The sequence below is a fragment of the Salarias fasciatus genome, unplaced genomic scaffold (assembly GCF_902148845.1).
Source record: "Salarias fasciatus unplaced genomic scaffold, fSalaFa1.1, whole genome shotgun sequence".
Lineage (NCBI taxonomy): Eukaryota > Metazoa > Chordata > Actinopteri > Blenniiformes > Blenniidae > Salarias > Salarias fasciatus.
This window is the reverse complement of record NW_021941400.1, coordinates 330,001-340,284: the sequence shown is the minus strand read 5'-3', so window position 1 is coordinate 340,284 and position 10,284 is coordinate 330,001. Positions and strand designations below refer to the sequence as shown.

The window sequence follows — 10,284 nt, the reverse complement described above, 5'->3', positions numbered from 1 at the left end:
TGACGTTGACGCAGCGCGACTACACTAGCGCGCCAGTTGTTGTTTCTGAACACAGCGTGAGATATCCTTCGTCACCATGACCCAGCATTGGCAAGATAGCGAGACCAGAGAGCTTCTCTTGATCCGTGGGGAAGAGATTTGTCTGCAGGTAACGAGGACTGTGTTCCGTTGTATTGTTTACTTTCGTTTTGCTCCGTCGCGCTGATGATGTCATCAACGTGGGATACCATCAGTGCGGAAAAATGCAGCAACGCGCCTCGCTAGACCCGGGTCTGCAGGCAGTGGGAAAGGAGTCTAAAACGTCTATAAAGCCGATTGTTAGTTGGTCGAAGACATGGGTCGACCCGCTAGTTGCAGTGGGAAAGGGGTATTTGTCTCTCGGCTGGCCTGGGAACGCCTTGGGATCCTCCCGAAAGAGCTAGAGGAAGTGTGTGGGGACAGGGAAGCCTGGGCATCCCTACTGAGACTGCTGCCCCCACGACCCGGTCCTGGATAAGCAGTAGAAAATGGATAGATGGATGGATGGATGGATGGATGGATGGATGTTATCAATCAAAACAGCTGATCCATTGATCGAATGAGACAGCCTGGACCCATTGGGTGCAAGCAGTTTGCTTAACCCCGGGCTCCCATGTGGAACCAGCTCCCAATTTTGCTTCACTTCTCTCCTTTCTTTCATATAATGTTTCATAACTACATGTCACTAACCATTTTCTCTCTTCTCGTCTAAATACTCTCTGTTGATACAAGAAATATATCTGTCTGTCAGATCTCTTTCTCTTTCTCTTTCTGTCCCCTCACTCCAAACGGAATAGCAGAAAGCTGCCACCTCTGAGCCTGGTTCTGCAGGTTTCTTCCTTTTAAAAGGGAGTTTCTCCTTTCCACAGTTGCTTCTCCTTGCTCATGTGGATCTGTTGAGTTTTCTCTATAAAAGTGTCTAGAAATGACTATATTGTAATTACCGCTATACGAAAAAAGCTGAAAAAGCTGGACCAAAGCACCTACAAAGTATCGTCTGATGTCAACAAAAATCATTTAATGGTTGTTGATGCATTGTTAAAGAAGCACATTGCATTCACTGAAGAAACAACAATTACACACCTTGTCTCGTATTTATGAGATCTTGTTCTTGTATTTTCGAGAAAAGACCTCATAATGACAAGATAAGATTCGTCATGCAAAACACTTCTGTGCAGTGTCACTGTTAAACTGCTTTAACTAACTTCTTGATTGGTGACACTGATGAAATACTGTTGTTTCTCAAAAATGAGGATGGTATTAATATTAGCAAGTCAATACTGTGCCGGCATCTCAAGTTGTGATGACTGTTCAGGAGTAAATCCTTACAGTAAAGCTGATGGGACTTCTTGGTGCATTCAAGTGCAACTTTTATTTGTTGCAGAAATTCTTGTTGCAGGTACCTCAAGTAGTAATTTTCAAGTTGTTTCACTGGAGTGTTTTCTTAAATTATTAAATGCCTTATCGTAGCCAAAGCATGCATTGCTGTACAGGAATATATTAAAAATTCAATTAAAGATACATTTTAGTGAGAAGGAAAAATGTTTTTAAAATAAATATTGAAAAAAACTAAATAAAAAAAACCAGTAAAATATTTTACTAGTCAAACAAACTCGTTTATTTCATGAAGTTAATCTTCTGCCGACAAAGGAAGTAAAACAAAGTTTCTTTCCGTCCAACAGTTAGTATTTTAGTCCAGATCTGCTCCATGTGGACTACAGTAAAGCTGTGAACGGACCAAGAGACAGACATGATCATCAGAGCTGAGCTGCTGGATCAAAGAAACCAGAGACAGATGTGTTGATATGAAATCAGAGAAACTTTTTATGAAGTAGAAATATGACACAGTCTCATCAGCTCAGCTCACATTCAGCTGCAGGAGGGTTTTTGTTTCACTCTTTCTCACTGTGGGAGAATACATCTTTGGCTCTGGGACTAAGCTGTATGTTGTAAATGGTAAGAAACTTTTATTCTGTTTGTATTTTTTTTATCAGAAGTTAAAATTATGTTTGATGAAAGGATTTAAAATGCGATTTATTTGTTCATTCATTCAGTTATTTAGTAAAATACTTTTCATCTTAATATTAGATACTTCAGAAAGCAGTTACTTCTTGAAGACAAACTGCGGTTTGAGATTTAAGAAATTTCACAGCTTTGCTTTCAGATTACTTAAAATGTAAAGTTAATGTGATATTATGATCATTTAAATTTACTGAATGTAATTTAGAAGAATGTGATTAATTGACTGAAACACAAACATACTGAACTTATCTTCTGAAATACACACATGCTGATTTGATGTTAAAGTAATGATGGGATACTTGGGAAATCACTCTTTTAATTGTATTTTACTGTTGAAAATATCTACAATTATTCCACATCGAGATAAACACACAGACATATACTTAAAGTTAATTCATTTATTAATTCTGTGTCCAGAGAGTTTAGTTTCTTTTCAAAGTGATGATGATTCTTTACTAATAAACTGACAGATTCCTGAAATCCTTTGTGCTGAATGTTGCTGAATTCAATCACTGCCAATATTTTAAACGTTACAAATAGAATGGCAAAATACAAATAATACAACATTTGATTATGTTGAGTCTGGTGTCACTAATCAACATAAAATATTTTCAGTTCATACTGAGGAGTGCGTCAACATATGATAATGTGAGGAATATAGTTTAAAAAACTTTTTTGAAAAAACCCAAACAATTAGCAGCTCAATTTATCCTGCACTGAGGTGAAACCATTTTAATTTTTTATGTACTACAATTCAAATGAATGATAATTGTTTTTTTTGTCTCTTGATTTTCCCCAATTGAATATTAATGAACTACCAAGTTCAGCTGACTATGTTCTGTGCTCTTTTCTTTATTTTACCACCAAATAAATACCACCAACCACCAATAAAAAACATAAGTAGGGAAGTTATGTAACTATTTTGCTTCATAACCTGTATTCTTAAAAAAAATGAAATATATTTAAATAAAATGAATATAATCATGAGATGGTCTCTACATTTTATCTTTAAAATCAGAATTAATGAAGTTTAACTTTGTGTGTGAATTATCACCTGAGATGAAACTAATCTGTTAGAATGGACATTTTACAAAACTGATGCATTAATATATTTTTTAAATGCATTCTTTGACGTGTCTCCTTTAAATAAAGCATTTAAATTTGAACTGTGCCAATTGTAGTATCTAATTCAATATTAGAACTTGAATTATGTCACATAAAAATATTAGTTTTTTTCAAAATCACTTTGTGAAAATATATAGACTCAACTCATTAAAATTTTAGCTGTTGTAATTGTTTTACATCATATAATTAATTAATTCATGAAGCTTTCTTGGACTCAAGGAAAAGTCGTAGCATTAAATATATATATAAAGATCATAGTTATAGAAATTAATGTGCTAATATAAGCAGATTTATTTTAACACTCAGATTCCTCAAAATATTTTCAATTGATTTTAAATGACATCAGTGGCAAATATTGTGTAACATAATAATGTAAAATAAAGATTCTGACTGAACACTGTTTTCCTCCGACTTTATCTGAGTGAAGACAAAACGAGTCTCTCACATGAACACAGATACAACTACTTTAGAGTTACTGGTCAGAATCAAAAGCTGTTTTCAGACTGGAGGAAACCAGAGAACCTGGAGGAAAACAATGCCTGAACAGGAAGAACATGCAAACTCCACACATAAACTCAGTCTGAGTTCAGCCTGGATGTGAAGCAGGAACTTTCTCACACTGACTCCACTGTGTGGCCCCGACTCTGACCACTTTATTTCTCTGTTAAAATCACTGTGAGCTGCAACACATGAGGACCTGAGGTGAAGACAGAGTCTGATATCAACATGAACACAGTGAGCAGTGACCTTTGTACTGTGTTCACATCAATCAGCTGATTGATCAGAGTTGAGGTGGTTTCCAGGATCAGACTGAATGTAGCTGAGAGCTGGAAGCTGCTGTTGACTTTGTGGTTGTGTGTGTGTGCTGCTTGTTGCTGCTGTCTGACTCCAGAGCAGCAGGTAGTGAAGCCCGTGGTGAGCGTGTACCCAGCAGCCTCCAGAGATCCCCTGAAGAACCACCTGCTGTGTGTGGCCTCAGCCATGTTCCCTCCTGAGGTCCAGTTCTCCTGGAAAAGACTGAAGCAGAACGGCGGCCTGGAGGAGCTGAACTCCAGAGAGGGAGAGCAGCTGGAGCTCAGAGAGTCGGGACGCTCCACCTCCATCTTGGTGCTCAAACACTATGATCCGAAAACAAAATATCGATGCTCTGTGAAGCACGAGAGAGAAACAGTGGAGGCTGAAACAGAGCAAGGTGAAGAAGGTTTGATGACTTTAGCTGTGATTCACTGTCATTATTTAGAGCACTGACATGTTGACCTTTGTCCATTTCAGTCACAAAGGTCACTGCATCTCCATCTACTGCTCCTTCGACTCGTCCTCCTCCTCCTACCCTTCCTCCCTCTACTCCTCCTCCTCCTCCTCCTCCTCCTCCTCCAGCCGTCCCTCCACCACACTGGTCCAGAGAGAGGCTGCTCTGCCTGCAGTACACAGTGCTGATAGTGAAGAGTGTGGTCTACTGCTTTGGACTCTCTCTGATGATGATCCTCAGAAACAAAGGACCGTCCACCAGCTCCACACATGCTGACTGACCTCCAAGAGCTTTGACGTCTCACTCACACCTGCTGGAAAACTCAAACATGTTTTCTGTCATCAACTGTAAAGAACAACAAAGATGATCTTGAAACAATCTTCCTCCTGAACACATGTAGAAAACACAGAGAAGAAGAATAGAAAGAGGAACTTCAGTTCAGTCAGTATTTTAAACAAAGAAACAAATGACATATTTCTCTGCTTTTCCTGTTTATGATATTGTTTCTCAATGTTAAACTTTCTTTACATTTCCTCAGTGTTACTTTCAGAATAAAAATGTTTGACTAAAACGAAAAAAAGTTTTTTCTGAAAAGGTTTGTAGAAGATTTCAGTTTGTAGTGATGAATTTAAAATATGTGAATTCCCACATTTCTTTCAAAATGCTTTCTTTCACTGACTATGTTTTAGTTCTTAATTATCAAAATTGTTCATGGTTGACTATATTGAAAAAAAAACACATTTTACACAGTTTAAAGATTTTGATATTTCAAGTAAAATTATTTTGAACCATTTATTCCATTGATATATCAGTTTATTCAATTATATTTCTCTGCATTTCCTGTTTATATTGTTTCTCAGTGTTAAACCTCTTTACATTTCCTCAGTGTTACTCTCAGAATAAAATGTCACATAATGTTGTTTTGTTGTGTTTTCTCTTCAGTCTGACATGTTGACCGCTAACAGGAAGTGTTTCACTCTTCATCAGGATAGTTTATTGTGAAGTAAACAGTGAATGGGAGTTTTGATGATCTTCAGTCTCTTCCTCATGAAACACAGAGCTGTTCAATCTACTAAACTCTGATGACATTGATACTGATGGATTGAACTGAATTCAATCAGCTCCAAATATTTCCCACAGTGCAACAGTAACAGTATTCAGGGTCTCAGCTCACCTGTGTGTGGGTGGAGGTCTCATCAGAAACATGTTGAGAGGAAATCAAACCACAGAGAAGACAGACAGACAGGAGTGGCGTTCATGACGGAGCAGCAGCAGATGTGAATTTGTTCTCTGTGGTTATTAGAAGAGAAAAAACAAGCTGGTGAGAGCTCATCACACTTCCTCCACTGCAGCAGAGCAGTTCTGTGGCTTTCTGCTCTGCAGCCTCCACACTGTGACCTTTGACTTTCTCTTTATTAACATGACAGCTACAAGTGGAAACTCTGTTCTTCCTCTGTGAGAGAAAAAGTCTCCATTTGTGAACTCCAGCAATAAATGATGGAGTCAAAGGAGGAACAATGATCCAGCCTGCAGTCTGCTGCTGAGGGTCCATGTTGGATTCACATCAGAACAGACTCCATAGAAGTTAGAAACATTTTCATACTGAATGCTTTAGAGCACAAACATCCATGTTGAAGGTCACATGTTGATTTATCAGAAGAGTTAAAATGTACTTTGACAGTGAAATAATGAAAAAATTCTGCCACTTTCAAATTATTGATCAAACAAAACCAGAAGTTGAACTTTTCGTAAGATAATGTGCTTTTACATTCCATATGACTGACAGACTGATTCCATTATAAATTCTGAGAATAAAGGAGTTTTTGATTTTTTGAACAATGACATAAATAAATTTATGTCACTGTCACTTCAGGTCAAATGAAATGAGTGAGATAAAAACAACAACAACAACACACACAAAGTGCTATTTTCCTCTGATCAATCATCCATATCTTCCATATCTTCCATCTCGTCCTCTATTGATCTATCTATCTATCTATCTATCTATCTATCTATCTATCTATCTATCTATCTATCTCCTGCAGTTCTCCAGACCTGCACAGATGAAGCTTTTCACTCATTTCTCACTCTTCTTGTGGAGAATAAGAGAAAACCTTCATTGTGCTGCCCTCTGCTGGTTAAACTGACACAGTGTCTCAATCTCCTCACGAGGTTGTTTTTCTCCCTTGTTTTTCTTTCTACAGGTTTATGTGACAGTCTGCTTTTTTCAGCTTCTTTGATGCATTTCTCACAGTTATTTCTAAATAGAATAGAATAGAAAGCCTTTTTTGAAATTATACAAGTACAAAGAAATTTGAAGCTTCACAGTAAAGTGCACACACATAAATCACATAAATAATAAATAGTCAGCATGAAAAAAGAAAATATATATGTACAATAAAAAGCTGCTACTTAGTTACCGCTCCTAGTGTAAACTCGAGTTGAGTATTGTGACAGCTCTTGGAAAGAAACTGTCCCTGAATCTGTTTGTTTTTGCTGAAATGGTCCTGTAGCGCCTGCCAGAGGGCAACAGGTCAAAGAGGTGGAAGCCAGGGAGTGTATCGTCCTTTGTGATGCCTTCTGCCCTGCCTCGGGAACGGGAGTTGTGGATGGTGGACAAGGAAGGTAGAGGGCAGCGAATGATTTTTTGTGCTGTGTTGGTCACCCTGAGTGCCAGCCACACTGACACAGCTTGTGTTTGTGGTTGGTGTTTTTTCACTGTATCTTGACACTTGTTTTGCAGTGAGACACATTTTTATGTTCTTATACCATACTCGTGATTTTTGTGTCACTGAAAGAGAACCTCATGCTTCATTCTGGCCTCTGCTTCAGTTTCTCGTTCTCCAGCTGCTTTATTCTTAATTCCACAACATGTTGAGAAGCTCAGAGTAAAGGCTTTAATCCACAGAGGGCTGCTGAAGAGCACAGGAACACATTTATCAATTAGCAAAGTTAAATCACACATAATTCCACTAAACTGCAGCCATGTTCAGGAGTTTCCTGTAAAATGATTCATGACTATTTACAAAGCAGGTTTGACACTAAGATGACTCAAAGTAACCGTAAACACTTTTCAAACTAGTTTCTCTATCACGTAACACAAATATCCATTAGATTAATTTCATGGTCACTCCTCCTTTTGTCCACTAAGAGGAAGCAAAACTACAATTTTCTCATCATGCAGCAGTCTGGGTTTTTTGTGTGTCCTTCTACTGACAGGAACTCCTGCTGTGCTTGGTGGAGAGTCCAGAGTCAGTATCAGGGATGGAGGCTGTTGGGGTCCTGGAGGTTCCTGTCCCCTGATGAGTGGGACTTGGGGTTTTTCAAAAGATTAGTATATTCTTTTTTCTTTCTTTTTTTTTTTTTTTAATTTAACAGCTTACTTTCACATTTCCATCTTGTTCAGAAAATATTTGTTTTCTCAACTGCCAAATTGACACCTGCAAGTTCTGTTTGTTTGGTTTTATACATCTAAGAGCCTAAAACTAACCAGTGAGGTTTAAAAAAAGGACAACAGTAATTACTGAAATTAATTTAAAACAAACATTAATGGTTCAGTTCACTGTGATGGAAGATGATAATTTATTTTAGATTAATTGGATGGAAGCACAAACCTCTTTGGAGTCTTTTCTGCTCCTCAGGGACTCTTCAGTCAACCTCCGAATAAACTTTGAACAGAGAAGCTGAAAGTAAAACATTTATATGTCCCAACTTATTTGATGTGTTTTTTATTTGTAAAACTTTTTAAGAATGGAAGGCTTCTCCCTCTCTCTCTCTCTCTCTCCCTCTCTCTCTCTCTCTCTCTCTCTCTCTCTCTCTCTCTGTGTGTGTGTGTGTGTGTGTGTGTGTGAAATACAGCAGTCATTCTGAATGCTCCGACTTGCTGTGTGTGAGAGAGGTAAAGAGGAGCCACATGTTGTCAGAATGACTTTAAGTGGCTGTTATAAACCTACTGCTGTTTACAGTTGTTAAATAATCCTCATTTGGAGGAGGCATGTTTCCTTTGTGAACTGTCCACAGCTAATAAGAAGAGTCAGCCTTCACTACTGTACGTTCAGGTTGGTCGGTCATCACGGTGGTTCTTGGAGAGCTCTGTATTCTCTCAGGTGATACAAACTGCAAAAAGTTTGAGAACCAGTGTACTGGACATTGTTCAAGCTACTTCATAGCTTATGATAGTTCTATACAAAATATGTATTTTCTGCTTCTAAAGACTTTTTATTTGTTAGTTTTGAGTAACATATATTTCAGGAATCTATAAAATATCCATCAAATATTAAAAACGGTGAAAGTACAGTTTTGGGTTATGACCCTGGAAATAAGCAGTAAATGTGGTCACTAACTTTGTTGGAAGATCTTTTAGAGTCTCCAGATTCCTTGAGGAGGGCGGTGTGTGACAGTTGATACTGAACCATAAAGTCGTCCAGTCTGCTGGTTTTTCTGGACTTTAACTCAACATGTTTCATGTCCATCAGCTCTTCTGCAGGATGTTTTCTCTTTCATTGTCCTCTCTTATGTTCTGCTGCAAGAGATGAAACATGTAATTATTACAAATAATTATTAATATCATTAAAATTTTTCTTGATTTCAACTGTTAAGTGCTTGTTTTTTCAAGTGTGCCATAAGATTATAATGGCTGCTGTACTCTGTGTAGAGTTTCTATTGTCTTTATTGCTTCCATGATCTCATTCACATTGATAAAACAAAACAGTCCATCACAGCCTCTCTGTGTTTAATACACTCAAACAAAAAATCCCAAGACACAGGATATACACAAATAAAACACCTGTTTTGGAAAAATTAATGATGTCCAAATGTTTTCACAGCTGAAGAAGAGGTTCAGTGTTGGTCTGAAAGCCTCTCAGAGCATAACACCACTCCACAGTGCTGCTGACAGCAGAAAGGATTTTCTCAGGTCCTCCATGAGGCCTTGGCTGTGGTCCTGGTTGAACTTCATCCTGGTCTGTGGAAGCTGTGGAAATGAGCTCATCATGTTCATGGAAATACTTTTTTTTTTTTTTTTTTTTACATTTCTTACTGGAAATAAAACATTTAAATCAAATCAAAATTCCATGTCATGATCAGACAAAGATCCCAACATCTGTCTGACCAGCACAGGAAAACTAAACATGGTATCGAGGCAAATAGAGAGAGAGGAAACAATAGGACTGAAGGATTGTGGGTAATGTCTTGGTTCCTTGGTGATCCACAGAAACCCCCATTGAGTCCATGTGTCAACTCTCTGGCATGTTTTTGTTTCTGAGTTCAGATAGAAGCAAAATAATCTTAAATATTCTGATTTAACATGTTCAATCATGTAACTTGATATATTTTGGTTTTCTGGTCTTTAATAAATGTGATTTCTTTATCCAGCATATGGTGGCAGGAGACTGTAGATAATATTCCAACAATGTTTTCAAAACCATGATGGACAAGAAATAATGTGTCAAAAAAAGTAATAATACAGTAACAATAAGAAGTACGTTAATAATGACAGTCGTGCTTCTTTGATGTCTTTCATGTTGAGTTGGAAAAACACAAGAAAAGACAAAAGGCTATACTACTGATAACATCTAAAAATTATAGTAGTAGCAGTATATTCATAGTAAATACAATGAATAATATAATATTATAATATAAAATGAGGCCATCATTATTCTTATGAAGTGAGGATGAACAGAAATCCAGTGAAGTCATAAATACTGGTAAGAGCCATTTCAACTGTATAACTTTAAGAACATGTGTAAATGACGTGACATAAAAATAGACCAATATTGTTGTGATCTGAGGTTAAAAGGAAATTTTGTGGAGTCATAAATACTGAAGAGCAATTTCAACTGTATAATATCAGTAGAAGGAAAAATAACTCA

At 37.4% G+C, this 10,284-nt stretch overlaps 1 protein-coding gene across 1 annotated transcript; it reads left to right on the top strand.

Annotated features, from left to right (window-relative positions):
- The first annotated feature begins 1,885 nt into the window (after nucleotides 1-1,885).
- Nucleotides 1,886-5,334, top strand: LOC115385706 (tumor necrosis factor ligand superfamily member 6-like). Its single transcript, XM_030087766.1, has 3 exons — nucleotides 1,886-1,974; nucleotides 4,058-4,357; nucleotides 4,438-5,334. Exons 2-3 carry the CDS (start codon nucleotides 4,147-4,149, stop codon nucleotides 4,692-4,694), a joined length of 468 nt encoding a protein of 155 aa, XP_029943626.1. The 5' UTR covers nucleotides 1,886-1,974; nucleotides 4,058-4,146; the 3' UTR covers nucleotides 4,695-5,334.
- The last annotated feature ends 4,950 nt before the right edge of the window (nucleotides 5,335-10,284 follow it).